General features: G+C 37.2%; 1 protein-coding gene across 2 annotated transcripts in view; it reads left to right on the top strand.

Annotated features, from left to right (window-relative positions):
* LOC150078833 (uncharacterized) overlaps positions 1-15,780 on the top strand; it is a 198,783-nt gene that overhangs the window by 122,195 nt on the left and 60,808 nt on the right. For both annotated transcript variants that reach the window (XM_090384142.1, XM_090384141.1), the window contains 2 exons: positions 2,726-3,349; positions 10,683-11,018. In XM_090384142.1, the coding sequence (XP_090240268.1) occupies positions 2,726-3,349; positions 10,683-11,018 (960 nt within the window). The remainder of the gene's footprint in view (positions 1-2,725; positions 3,350-10,682; positions 11,019-15,780) is intronic.

Raw genomic sequence — 15,780 nt, 5'->3', positions numbered from 1 at the left:
GGAAGAGAAATTGCAGAAGCCAAAAGTAAATAAGGCATCTAAAGCTGATGCAATCTATTCAGTTATATTAAAATGAACAGCAAAAGAGAAAAGCAAACCTTTAGATATAATTATGAGAGCATCCTTGGATTCAGGAGGGGTCTCTATAGTTCACAGATGTGCAAATGCCACCCCTGTTCACAAAGAGAGCATCAGAGGGAGAGTAAATAATTACAGACCTGTAAGCTTGACTTCTGTTCCAAGGTAATTAATGGATTCTGTGGTTAAAGAGGTAATGCAAGATCAGCTGGATGCAAAAAAAACAATTTTAGCATCATATACTTATATTTCATTGAAGCTATTGATACTGTACCATATCGATCACTATTGTACAAATTGGAGCAGTGTGGTATCAGGGACAAGTTACTGCTATGGGTAAAGGAATGGTTAAGCAACAAAAGATAGAGCGTTTATTAATGGGCATTGCTCTTCTTGGACTTATGTTATTAGTGGAGTCCTTCAGGGTTTAGGCGCCTCCGCAGCTAGGTGGGCAGGAGCAGCAGTGCACAGCACGCACTTCTTGATTAGACCGGGGTTCGAGCCCCTGACCACCAAATACGGAGGATGCAGAAAGGTCAGGGAATGACCACCACATATCCCCGGAGCAATGTGGCCTTAGTTGCTAATGCTCCTAAAAACCAAATAACAACAACAACCTCAGGGTTTGGTGCTGGGCCCTTTATTGTTTTCAGTATTTATTAACAGTATTGATGAAGGCATATCAAGTTTAATGTCTATGTTTGAAGATGATATAAAGGTTGTCAGTGTAGTTAATGACAGGAAATAGGGTATACTACTGCAACAAGACTTAGAATAATTAGACATTTAGACTGAGAAATGGCAATTGAATTTTATCATATATAAATGCAAGATATTGCATATGACTAACAGAAATCCAGAATAGCATGCCAGTAACATAGTGGAGAATGAAAAAGACCTGAGAGTTGTGCTGTTTCACATGATGTACTCTGAGCAGGTGCAGACTGGCTGCTTGGAAAACTCATGGGGTGGGTTCTGTCAGTGATATAGAAATTTTTTCCAGGAGAGACAAGGGTGTGATTATTCCATTGTATAAGGCAGTGGTTAGACATCATCTTGAGTTCTGCATACAGGTCTGGAAACCTCATTTTAAGAAGCATTTGGATCTATTGGGACAGATTTGAACACCGTAGCCATGAAGGGATGTACCTGGTTATAAAAAATTCTCATATAACCTGTGGCATCCAAATGTTTTTCCCACTGGTGTATTTAAGTGTGCATCACAAAAAACATTCCACACACTATTTTGTGAGCATGCTATTGGCACCTGGTAGGTTTAGAGATGAACAACAAAATTAGTCAGAGACACAAAAGGGTACTTTTACCAAGAAAGACTTCAATTCTGCAAATAGCAGCACCTGTAACTTGAGCACCTGCAAGGAGACCTAAATGATGCATTTAAGGCTTTAAATGGATTGAATAAACTGCTGATGACATTCTTACTCTTACCCAAATTACACATATAAAGAGACATAAATTTAAATTGAAAATCTATGGTAGCAGGATAGACGTGAAAATTTGCTTTCAGCTGGAGAGTAATTTATTACTGGAACAAACTTCTGCCTGGTACTGTGGAAGTGAATAATTTGAATAAATTTAAAGAAGAATTAGACAGAATATTAGAGGGGATGGATAATATGATGTGGGTAGAGTTTTTTTTTTTTTTTTGCCCCTCTTAATATTAATAGTACTAATTGGCAAACCCACTTTATTGTTATAAGGGATATTGCCTCTGTATTGCACTACTTCAAATAAATGAAGTTTTATACTGGGGGAAATGAAAAAAAGTTTTTTTTCTAATGATAACGAACATGCTCTATTTTCACAATTAGTTGTCTCAGTAATGCATTACTTATACCTTCATGAGTAATTCTTCATATTGTATTTCTTCATTGTTAGAAGTTAAAAGTGATGTTAATCAGTGTATATACATTGAGTGGTCCCCTTAATAGGGGCATTTACCTAATAGCTGTTATCCTCTTGCATGCAACCTGTTTCCAATCACAGGATTGCTATTCGTTGGATATTATTTGGTTATTGTACTCTCTGTACACCTGAGACACAATCATATGTGAAACCCCCAGTAGGGCTGCAGTTTCCAAGATACCGACTATCATGCTTCATTCAAATTCACTTAAATCTTTCATCTTGTCCATTCTTATATTTAATTGCACACAAGCAGCATCTTATGCATCTACCCGGTTGCTTTATATCACGTAGTATTAACACATGATGGTTTTACTGAAGGAGAGCTCCATTTCAAAAAAAAAAAAGGTGAGGCATACCTAATAAAGTGATCACTTAATGTATTGTTTATTTTAAATGAATGAAGATTGTTACTGTGCTCTTACATTAATGAATTGCATTAACAAATATGAGATATGTATTTAATACCAAGATGGAATAAATTTTCCATTTCTCAAAAAAAAATTGCAAGTACAATTTTTTTCTCCCTTAATTTTATAACAGAATTTTAACTTTGGATATTAATTAGTTATCTGAAGGTGTGGTAATAATCTCTCAGAATAATTCATTGAATGAATGCATTTTAATCTGTAAATAGCAGTGAAAAATTTTTCATGTTGAAAACATTGTTAGTGATGTTAATTAATGGTGACTTTTATTAAATCTTTTTCATTCTTTTTAGGAAAGGGATATTGTGTCGTATTCGGCTCAGGGAACAATTTGCAGATGCTTTCGTGAAAGGAGCCTTGAAACTCAAAGATGGCAATCATTACCTCTTTTATATTGTCCTAGTGAGTCACCAAAGAAATGGTTTTCTGATTTTGATGAAATCCTTTCACCACCCTCAAGGTCTCCTTGTAAACACAGATATAATACAGACTGGCTGATCTCCCAGATGGCAAAAAGGAGAGGGATGTTGACACATAGTGAAGAACTTTCTTATTGTAGTCCTTTATCATTTTTTCCTGAAACAGAAGTGTACAGGAGGGTCAAAAGTGATCCTCTTTTGTATAGTGTTGGATCTTTGTCTGATTATGACTTTAATGAACCTGATGCTGGTGCATGTCCATACTCCTTTTTTAAAACGTATAGGACTGGATTTCATAGACCTTGTTGTAGTATGGATATTAAGGAATATAAACTGCAGATTGATAGTTTTGATGCAAGGAGTAGTGATATTGTATTGGAATCTAATTTAAAATTTCAAGACAAATTTATTGATATCCTTAAAAAGAAAGTTGCAACTAAAAAATATAAACATTGTAATATGCAAGATTCTTGTGTAAAACACTATGCAGTGAACAAGGTGAGTTTAATCTAACTTTGCTTTTAATAACAAATTTTAATAGTTTCAAATTTTACAGTTACGGTTCAACTTTTTTATTGCGTATTTGCCCTTAGGACCTGGGTTATTTTTCAAAAATTTTGCTCATCTGAAAACATAAGAAAAATAAAGTATAAAATATATTGCTCACCTCCAGAGGAACAGAATTAAGAAAAAAGAAAATTGCAGGTACAAAGAAGGTAGTACTCTTTAATAAAACGCAGGTACAAATTGAGTTAGACTAAATTAAATAAAAATAAAGCAAAACAGCAGCTTTTGAGTCGAGGAGACTCTTCATCAGCTGAATACAAACGTTATTAATCAGCTCTTCATCAGCTGAATACAAACGTTATTAAGCAAAGAATGCCTGGGCGTGATCATGTAAAGCAAACAAAGCATGACACAGGAACAGGCAACAGTAGGATGATCACTGATTAGAACTAGATGCTTGCAGTTGTGAATGCAGGGCATGTACATTAGGTGTGTGCCAACGTTTGTCACATTGCAGGATAACTGCCTCCATGATTGGATATATATACGTATACCTTTATTGTTGTTAAAATTACCGTGGCAACTGGATATGTGGAGTGGTCAATTATTTCTATACCCCGGCCTGGGTCAAAATCATGTTGAGAGGACCAGTAGCATTAAAAAAATAAAAAAAAAAGTCAGACCAGATTGCCCTCTCGTGTTGTGAAATCCGGTTCTGGAGCCTCCTGCCAGATTCTCCAGTGTAGCAACCACTACAATTATGACAAGCAATGCGATATACTGAGCTGCTGCGGAACAAAAAGGGGGATGTGCATTTTTACCCTCGAGAGAAGGGATTGCAGTTTTTTACTGGGAAGTTGTAAGCATTTTATCCGGTGAGCACGTAGAATTTTATAGATGCATTGTGAGATGTCGGGGTAATACAGAATAAAGGCAGTGTGAGATCGTGTCTCATCATTGTGGGAGGCCCTGAGGTGTGCGGCAAGCTCACAGGCCTGCAGATCGCATTTGTTTAGGCCACTGGCAGGGTAGCCACAGTCTGATAGATTTGTTTTTACTCTCGAAACTTCATCTCGCCTCTCATCTGTGGAGCTAGAATGGGTCCAGATTCGGGTGAATAGGATACGTGCAGTACTGAGAAGCTGGTTTTGGGCATGTGCTGATTTGTAATTGGTGATTTGACCAGTACACATTAGTTTACAGTATACCAAGGTTCTTAAATGTGTGCCCATGTGCCATACTAAAACATCCAGAAAGGAGACGGCATCGTCCGATTCCAGTTCGATAGTGAACAGGTTGTAGAGAGTTGAGGTGCCGCAAAAGCCAGGCATCTGAGCCTCAGGGAATGACAATGAAGACATCATCGACATAACGACACCAGAAGGCAATGGGAATTGATAAGTTTGAGAATGCGCAGCCCTCCAGCTCTTCCATGGCAATATTCGCCATGACAGAGCTGATGGGCAGCCAAGGCGGCGCCATGGATCTGTCTAAAAAGGGAGTCTCCAAACGTGACTACACTGCCAGCCAAACACAAGTTGAGAGCAGTGCAAATGTCTTCTGCAGATAGTGAGGTTCTACTGGGCAGGGTGCAGTTATCATCTAACAGTTGTCTCATGCATGCAATGGCTTGTTGAACTCGGACTGACTTAGCATTAGCAGAGGTATATGATGCAAGAAAGCAAGCTTATGCAGCATCAGCCAAAAAAACCTCCCATTTCACCCCTCCATTCATTCCAAATGCCTGTCCAGCTCAGCCTTCAATTTATTTAGGCTATCAACTTCCCCAACAAGAGATGGAAGTCTGTTCTGCCAACCAACCACCCGCTGGCTAAAGGCAAATTTCCACACATTCCACTCTACAACCATCCTTCCTCAATTTGAATCTATGCCCCCCCCTCAGGTTCTTAATCTGAGCAAGAGGAAGAATCCCATCAGCATTCAGCTTGTTCAACCCATTCAAGGCCTTATACACCTCGCATGTGCCTAATCTCTAGGCGCTGCAATTTGCAGAACTTAAGCCTTTCTTGGTAAGAGCACCCCTTTGTTCCCTCACCAATCTTGTTTCCCTTCTTTATACTCGTTCTAGCAACTCTACATCCTTCCTAAAATGAGGCCTCCAGACCTGTGCACAGTACTCCAGGTGTGATATCTAGTTCCATTGCCTTGTACAATGGGATAATCACCTCCCTGTCCCTGCTAGCAAAATTCCTATATATCATTGACAAGACTCCATGACCTGCCCTGACAGCCTATACTTCATATTTGACTGCACACTTACCTCCAAGTCTTTTTCACTTTTCACTTCCCTGAGTGTAGTACCACACGGCACTTTTCTCTGCGGTTATTGCTACCCATATGCAGTACTTTGCATTTGTCAATGTTAAACTTCAGTTGCCATTTCTCAGCCCTTTTGCCCAACTTATCTAGATCCAGTTAGAGTAGCATACTGTCTTTACTGCCGTTAACAACCCTGCCAACCTTTGTATCATCTGCAAACTTGGACATTAATCATTGATGAATATCAATATCATTGATGAATACACAAAACAACAATGGGTCCAGCACTGAACCCTGGGGAACTCTACTAATAACATTTGTTATTAGTGGAGTTCCAGTCTATGAGGACAAGGAAGCTCTCATAATTATAGCTAAGGGTTTGCTTACTTCATTTGCTGCCTCCTTTAATATAACTGGATAGATCCTGTCCATCCCAGGTGCCTTCCATATGTTTAACTTCAACAATTTCTCCTCCGCTTTGCTCTCAGTTATTACAAAATCACTTAGCTCTCTGTTAGAGTTTCATAAACTTCTGGCATTCCCCTCATTGAATAACTCCTCATGTGTGAATGTAGATGCAAAATACTCATTCAATTTATCAGCTACCTGAGCATCATCATCAGTAGTCAGTCCATCTATGTTAAGTGGTCCCATCTGATTCATCCCTTTCCTTCTACAGTTTACATAAGAAAGATCTCTTTGCTGTTTTTCTTTGCATCCTTTGCAAAGATTTCTCGTAATCTGCTTCGCCTGCGTAGCCTCCTTTGTGACTTGATTACAGATAAGCTTATATCTGTCATAGGCTTCTGTGTCTCCTGATAATTTATATGCATCCCATACATTTTTGTTCTCTGCCACGAGCTCATTAATTCATCTGACATCCATTGAGGCCTGAACCTTGAACAGTATTTCGTAGTTGGAATGAAAAGCCTAGTAACCTCCAAGATTGAGGCCCTGAAGGCTTCCCATTTAGAATTCAACATCGGTAACATCATCAGTTGATCCCACTGTACAGAATTTAAAAACTGTTTGAGACCCGTGTGCGAAAGCAAAAGCCCTTCCCCTTAGCCTTGATGGTAGTTACATCTTTAAGTAATTCCCATATCAGTACTGATTACTGCCACCCAGTGGTTCCTTTATCTGCAAGTTCTTAATGCATGAATAATCATTGATGATAATCAGATCAAGAGTATTACTCACTCTGGTTGCCTCTCAAACATGCTGCTGTAGAAAACAGCCATCCAAAAAAGGCTAGTGTCCGAGTGTCCAACACACAAATTGCAGTCAATATCTGGAAAGTTAAAAATACCCCATTATAAGACATTTTGATTTACTGGCCCACTCTATTTCTCTGCACAATTGCTCATTATATTCATCAGATTCATTAGGCCTATAACACACACCTATTCTTATTTTTCCTTTCCCAGTGCTTATGTCGCACCAGACAGACTCAACATTGCATTGTCCACCAACATCAATTGGATGCACTTCCTTAGATTGTGTTTCTCTTAATTAACAGCATAACTAACCTCTCCTTCCTTCCTGTCCTGTCTATTCTTTCTGTACACATTGTACTCTCCAAATTCCAATTTTGCACTGCTTATATTTGTGTGACACTACATCTCTGATATCCCAACAATATCTCCCTTTGATGTCTTGACTAGCACTTCAAGCTCATCAAATTTATTTACTATACTCCTAGCATTGGTGTACATGCAAGTATACATGCACCTGTTTCTACTCTTAGTTACCTTAACACAGCCCATGTATTTATTTGTTCCACTATGACTTCCAACAGTCCTGGAAATCTCCATTGCCTTGCTTTCCATGCTGTTACTCATTCTAATAGAAGCAGTGCAAGAATCACTTTTGCCTCTGCCTGCGGCCACTTAACCTTTTAGTCTGTGTATCCCCACAAAGCTAGCATTTTTCCGACCCACCTAACTCTGCCTCGATAGCATCAGCAAATATTCTTGCTCCCTTTCTATTTAATTATTGTCAACAAGTACGGACCAGGCTGAAAACAATTCTACCCCTTGAACAAAGAGTCAACATCAAAAAAAAAAATGAGGCTATGACTGGGTCTTGTGAGATGGGAAGGTTAGAGATGGGGTGTAAGAATTCCCCACCGTTTGATACTACGGTTAGGTGTTGCCTACTATGAGCGATAGTAGTCCGATGATAAATTTCGAAAGTTCATATGTCAGGGAATTGCAACAAGAGACGATTGTTAATAAAGGGACGCTGGCTTATTCACTTTTGGCAGTCCATAAAACTGGAGAAGTTGAGATCCAGTTGCTTGCATCTGCCAACGTGTAGTTTTAGAAATCTTAGATTTTAACCAGCTGTAGACTAGACTGTTAACACTTGGCCTTCCACTGCTCCAAGACCTTGATGGGAGTGTCGTGCACTGGTTCGTAAACACAGGTGCCTTGTATAAGCAATAGGGCTTTATCCTGGTACTCAAATCAATCTAGGACTATGGTGCAACGTCCCTTATCGGCTGGCAGAATAACAATGGTGTCATCCCTCCTAAGCGAACTGAGAGTTGAAAGTTGACAGTGACTGAGGTTAGAGCCAACAGAAGCCAACACTGACGTGGCCTTGAAATGAATCTCATTGGTGGGTTTTTCAGGTAGGCGGGTTAAAGACACCTCTATTCTCATGGCAAAAAGTGTAACTTCTTGTCCAAGGGCAAGAAGTTCTACTTGTTCACTGGATAAGTGCTTAGGTTCAGGACGAAGTGAGAATGATCAACTGTAGGGGCTCTGTGTACAACACCATCAGCGATTATACATCGCTAATGGTGTATGTAAAATGCAAAATGCATATAATATTGTACAAATGCAATAATTATACAATGTTAAAAAAGACGAACGAAAATTTTCCCAGCAAAAAAAAAAAATCCTGTTTTGTAGAATTTAATTAGTTGCCGCTGATGTACATTTAGAACAAACACACTCAAAGTACAACCTGCAACAATGTTTTATCCAGCTTGTGAAAGAATTTTGAAAATTATTAGTAAAATAAGGTATTCTGTAGCAAAATATAGAAAAAAAACTATATTACAGTCAGCTTTAAGGCTCTTCAGATATAGGTATTCACCCTAATGTTTTGATTGAAAATTACACATATAACATGACTTCAAGCACCTAAGATCATTTCTAGAAGGTTAAATAATAAGATTATTTTTATCATGCCTATTAAATTTAAGTTCAATGTAAATTTAATAAGCATTTTCTTATTAAGCTTAAATGATGCAGTTAACTTTTTTTTTTTTTTTTTTTTGAGATTATTTCATTTTTCTGCAGTTTACCATATAATCTTTTGGCTTGAATGCATATCCATGAAAATGTTGAGACTTTGTGTGTTGTGTATTTAATGAACAGTGGGTGAATAAATATTTCTCTTTAGATTGGGAAGGAAAAAGTTTACGCTTGATTTGCAAAGAAGAAACAGTAACCAAAAAGGGCACTGCATCTTCATTAGCTTTTATGGGGCAAAACAGTACAAGGTTAAACCAACTATATGTCACACAGAGTCTCACAAAATCCCCATTGTGATTTTTAACAAAATATTTAACACACGCAACTGACTTAGAAGGTCAATAAGAGTTATAAAACCATTGAGGATGCTCTCTCTCTCTCTCTCTCTCTGCATTCAAGGAACAGTAGTACAGATTGTCTTTCCTTAGTCATACTTAATTAGATGGTAAACAATGTTTTCAAAAAAAAAAAAATTTTTTTTTTTAGTCTTTAAAAGTGCAAGGAAGAAGTGAAAGTATTTTAATGAGTTAATTCTATTTAATTATATTGCAATATGTCCCTCACCTTTCATTGGCTGTTGTTCTAATGAACATCTGTTTCTGCAATATACCAGTCATATTGATGCCTCCGCAGCCAGGTGGGCAGGAGCAGCAGTGCGTAGCACACACTTCTTGATTAGACCGGGGTTCGAGCCCGTGACCACCAAATACGGAGGATGCGGAAAGGTCAGGGAATGACCACCGCATATCCCCAGAGCAATATGACCTTAGTTGCTAACGCTCCTGAAAACCAAGTAACATAACAACAACCAGTCATATTAATTTATCGTTTCACACCAGATTCGAGTAGATGGCACATGACCTGTGTATGGTATTCTAGGGCTCCTTCTGGTTTCCTAAACCCCAAATATTTTCCATGATGTACAAACCCATGGAATTAACCCATTGAGAATATTTGAGTGTGCAGAATGTTTCCTTCTCCACTGCTTTAAACAGCTGAAGGAAAAAAATGTACATCTTATATGCAGTATTAAAACAAAAGTAGTCATTGCATAAAAAACCCTCCCAAAAACAACAATGATAATCTGTAAAAGAAGTTATTAATAGTTGGGCTGGCTTTGGTCCATTGGTTAGTGCGCACAGCCACAAGTAAGAAGGTTGTGGATTTCAGTCCATATGCTGCCACAAAAAATGCACAGCCCGTTGTAAACTGTGATGCTGATATATTCAACTGCTCTTAATAATTCAGTGAATATATAAGAAGCGAGAGAATGAGGGGGCACAAATATTTGGAAGTTACAGAAGGCTAGATCCCATGAAGTTTAATAATTCAGGCAGCCATCTAGAGAATAAATCTAGCCTTGGCCATCTAGAGAATAAATCTAGCCTTGGCCATCTAGAGAATAAATCTAGCCTTGGCCATCTAGAGAATAAATGGAAATTCATTACACCAAAAACAACTCGGTTAAGTAACAACTCTAAATTCAACACAGCTGATCCAATAAATTATTTGCAAAATCAGTGGACACTGCCAAATTTTATTCTATAGCCCTTCCCATTGCACTTGGCTATAACCAGACCCAGTAATAACTGTTTTTTATGCAACTGTAATATATTCAGAATCACAAAGTGCTTTGAGATTTCCATACAGCTCATTTTATTCTGAGTGATTCTCTTCATACATAAGACAGATGTGTATTGAAAACAGACACAAATGCAGTTTTTGTATGTTAAATCTTGAAAACTTATCATTTATTATTATTTATTTATTTTTTGCAGTCACCATGTGCCAGTTCACTTCATGACTCAGAAAGTTTCTCAAGTGACTCTATTGATACCAAGAAAAGAGGAAGTGAAGGTAATATCCCTTTAAAAGAAAATGGACCTAAAAGTATTTCAATTCATCAGAAGGTTTTAAAAAGGAACATTATTAACATGTGTGATATGAATATACTTAGTAAAGAGAAAAAGCTTTCTTTACCAGTGAATACAACAGATTCCAGTATGAATTCGGTAGGAATACAGACAGAAGTTAATTTGTGGTCTTTAGATCAGAAGGCTAATGTGACATCTTTAGCAACACAGACAGACTTTCTTCCATGTTTATCAGATAAGGTATGATAGTGTTTTCTTATTGTTTTTAAAATGGCTTAAATAATGCTTTTTTTTAACAATCGTTGCACTGGTTGCATTTGGGATTTGTTTTCACAGTTTGGGAAACAGATAATGTGAGAGCAGTGCGGTTTTGTAAATGTGATATCTTTAACCCTTTCAGGAGTACATACATAGATCTATCTTTTTCATGTGTAAGCTCTGAGGAGTATGTATGTCAATCTACATTTTGAAGGCCACTTCAAAGAGTGCATCCATTAATGTAAAAGTGGTCCTGAAATTTTTTGTTCTGCCATCTTATCTATGTTTTCAACTAATTGTAGAGATAAGGTTTAAATAGATGACAGCAAAAAAAATAGTTTCAAATGAATATCTGAGATCACATATATTGACCTTAGTTTGCCTGATTTGAGCTTACAAAAGCCAAAATCAAAGAATTTATGAAAAATTCAGAAAAATTTGATAAAACCAAATAAAGTAATGTATGATTAGATGTACAAGATATTATTGCATCAAAAGTAACAGTGGGTTTCATTTATGTGTTTTTGTGAATTTTCTTTATGATTTTTTTAAAAATTCTGATGTCATTTATGACAACAATTCTACTTTAACGTTGGCAGTAAAGTCAAAATACAAACACATTAATATTTTAAAGCATTTATGTATAAAGTTTTCATTTTCACAAAGTTGAAAAATTTCATGAAAAAACTCACACCAAAGAGCCACCACTAGCAAAAATTCACTGCAGGGAACCCATCCACTAATGATGCTCTGTTGTATTACTAGAAGACAGATAAAGTAGTAAGTATAAAAAATAAAAGTTTAGTAGTCAGAATATAGCCTCTGTAAAAGTTTAGTAGTCAGGATAAGGCCTCCATAGCTGAGTGGTCAGGAGCGGGAGTGCAGTAGCACACGCTCTTTGAGTAGACTGGGGTTCAAGCCCCTGACTGCTAAATACGGTCGATCTGCCAACCCACACTGGACCAGCGTAGCAGATTATGGTCCATTTCCCTCAGCATGAATTGTTGAGGAGGCTTCCATCCTGCAGTGGGTTGATAATGGCTGCAGTTTATCTTTTACCTTTTTAAGTCAGGATATATTATCAGATTTCTAATAGAAGTCAGACTGTAGTAAATAATTACAGGTAACCCTTGTATAACATGGTAGTTAGGTTCCTATAAAATCTCATATGGTGTGAAACCGTGTTTATACAGGGCTAAAGACCAGTACAAAAAGGGGGGTTACCTTCCAAAAGCTAACAAAATTACGGCTTTTTTTTTTATAATTATCAGAAACTTAATATTTATTAAAAATAGCAATTGAACCCATCCACTACTGATGCTCTGTTATGTTACTAGAAGACAGATAAAGTCTTAAAATTTTAAAGTAGTAAGTATAAAAAATAAAAGTTTAGTTTAGTCACAATATATTATCAGATTTCTAATAGAAGTCAGTTTACATTAAATTTTTTTAATGTAAACCCCAAATAATTACAGGTTACCTGTAATTATTTGGGGTTTACATTAAAAAAAAAAAAAAAACCTTGTATAACATGGTAGTTAGGTTCTTATAATATCTCATGTGGTATGAAACTGTGTTATAAAGGACTAAGAACCAGTACAAAAAGGGGGGGGGGGGGTTATGTTCCAAAAGCTAACAAAAATATGCCATTTTTTTATAATTATCGGAAACTTAATTTTTTATTAAAAATAGCAATTGAGTGAACAGATGTCTTACAAACTGTGATACAAATATGTCAGATAATGTACGTTCATTTAATTTTCTTCCTCCTCATTTCTGCTAAGCAGAATCAAATGAGGTTTTCTCTGTTGCAGAATATCTTCACTTCTGAATCTTCTTCTGCAGCGTCTAGATTTCACATATCTTCTCTCTTTAAACAAAAAATCAGTAATTGGGTTTGTTTGCTTTTGCTTGATAGAACTTTGCAAATTTTGTGGTATAGAGTTAAGCATTTTTGAAGCTTCCTTTTGAACTTTGTGCTCCTTTCAGCTAAAGGATCTGCATTCACAAAATAAGATTGAAATTGCTCGGCTAAGTTTATGCCTTCCCGTATGCATTTTAGTGTAAAATTTGGAACGTCAGAATTTTCGTCTGCCCTATCATCCTCTGAATTGATTTGGTTTACCTCCGATACCATTTCCACCAAATCTGAATTGCCAGCCTCTTTTTCTACCAGTAATTCTTGAATGTCTTCAGTAGTCATATCATGAAAACCTTCCCTCTTACCAACTTAGCAAGTAGTACTATAGCACTGATTTCCGTTTTCTGCTGGTTTGACCATATTTCCTGAATGAACTGACTCTGGCCATACATTTTTCCAACGCTCAGTTAATGTTGACAGTTGGTTTTACTTTGAGTGGTAAAGCTGTGATTCCGATACAGTCCACAACTAAAAAATGTTTCAATGCCTCCATCACTTCAATGGATTCGGAATCATTTTTCTCCAAAATCCATTGTAATGATTTTTTGATGTAATGAGTTTTAAAGGTAGATATAATGCCTTGATCTAATGGCTGAATTAAAGAAGTTGTATTAGGTGGTAGAAACATTACTTCAACTTTTTAATAACTTAAATCTTTTGGATGGCCTGGTGCATTATCCAATAGTAATAAAAATTTGAAATCTAGATTTTTTTGCTTTAAATAGTTTTCCACAGCTGGCACAAAACAATTTAGAAACCATTCTTTAAATAAATCGGCAGTTACTTAAGCTTTTTTATTTTCTTTCCAGTATACCAGTAACGTATGTTTATTTACAACTTTCATTGCGCGAGGATTAGTGGATCTATAAACTAGATCCTCTAATTCTTGAACATAGATTTTTAGATTTATCATGTAATCTCCTGATGTGTTACCATATATAAGTAATGTTACATGATCTTTTGATGCTTTAAACCTAGCACAGTTTTCTCTTTTTTTGAAATAAACGTTCTGTTGGGCATTTTTTTCCACAAAGACCTGTCTCATCAGCATTGAAAATTTCATGTGGTGTGTATCCATGCTCTTCAGTACTTTTTTTGAAATTCCTGTGCATACTTTTTGGCAGCTTCATTATCAGCTGATGAACTTGAATTCTTATGTTATTAGCATTAGTAGAGGCATATGATGCAAGAAAGCAAGCTTATGCAGCATCAGCCAAAATAAAAAAAAATAATAAAAAACCCCTCCCATTTCACCCCTCCATTCATTCCCAATGCCTGTCTAGCTCAGCCTTAAATTTATTTAGACTATTAGCTTCCACAACAAAAGATGAAAGCCTGTTCCACCAATCAACTACCCGCTGGCTAAAGGCATATTTCCGCACATCTATTCTACAACTATCTTTTCTCAATTTGAAACTGTGTCCACTCAGGTTCTTAGTCTGAGCAAGAGGAAGAATCCCATCAGCATTCAGCTTGCTCAACCCATTCAAGGCCTTATACACCTCAATTAGATCACCTCACAGATGCCTACTCTCCAAGTGCTGCAATTTGCAGAAATTAAGCCTTTCTTGATAAGAGCACCCCTTTGTTCCCCTCACCAATCTTGTTGCCCTTCTTTGTACTCATTCTAGCAACTCTACATCCATCCTAAAATGAGGCCTCCAGACCTGTACACAGTATTCCAGGTGTGGCCTGACCATTGCCTTGTACAATGGGATAATCACCTCCCTGTCCCTGCTAGCAAAATTCCTATATATCATTGACAAGACTCCATGACCTGCCTGGCAGCCTATCTGCACTGCTCAGCAAACTTCATATATGACTGCACATTTACCCTCAGGGAAGTGGAAAGTGAAAAAGACCTGGGGGTGTAAATGTGTATTTGACTGCACATTTACCCCCATGTCTTTTTCACTTTCCACTTCCCTGAGCGTAGTACCACACAGTTAGTACATTTCTCTTCGGTTTTTTTGCTGCCCATCTGCAGTACTTTGCATTTGTCAATGTTAAACTTCAGTTTTTTTTTTTTTTTTTTTTTTTTTATGTAAACCCCAAACATGAGAGGTTGAGAACACGAAAGAAGATATTTGTTGACATTGGACTTGAACTTCTGTAGACTGTAATTTTCAGGAAATACGTATTAAAGAAGGTTGTTCCAGAAAACAGCAGCTGAATGAATAAACAAGGAAGATGAAAAGTTGGTTCTGTGAGTTTGAAGTTGGAAAGTAAATGAATGTTGGCTGGTGGCGGCATGTGTTCGGACTGTTTTGAAAGAGAGAGCGGGCATTAGAGAAGCCAATTCAGAAGAACAGTGCCCATGGAAGTATCTGTAGAAGAGGCATGCAGCAGAAACAGTATGTCTATGAGACAGCGAGTGGAGAGACTGTTAGAGACGAATCATTAATTAACCTAACTGCCCTCTTATGAATGGAATCAAGAAGCCTGAGAGAGGTTTTGGGGGCACCACCCCAGATGTGGAAACAATATTCCATGGTAGAGCGAATTTGTAATTTGTACAGAGTGAACAGCTGTTTGGAAGAAAAGTAACGCCGAGAGCAAAAAAGAAAACCAAAGTTTTTTAGATGCAGAGGAAGCAATATTTGTAATGTGCTTGTGCCAAGAGAGATTAGAAGTCAGGGTAGTCACCAAAGATGAGCATAGGAGCAGAAGAATCCTTTTTGCAAGATATAAGACAAGACAGTGTTAGAAGGATTGAAATGAATTAAGTTGTCTTTTCCCCACTGGAGAATTGCCTGGAGATCGGCATTTAAGGAATTTGTAGCAGATTTTCGAGAAGTTGAAGCTGATTGAGCAGGGCAAGGT

The sequence above is a fragment of the Mastigoproctus giganteus genome, chromosome 10 (genome assembly GCF_048544385.1).
Source record: "Mastigoproctus giganteus isolate SK-2022 chromosome 10, ASM4854438v1, whole genome shotgun sequence".
Classification (NCBI taxonomy): Eukaryota; Metazoa; Arthropoda; class Arachnida; order Uropygi; family Thelyphonidae; genus Mastigoproctus; species Mastigoproctus giganteus.
This window is presented reverse-complemented; position numbering and strand designations above follow the sequence as displayed.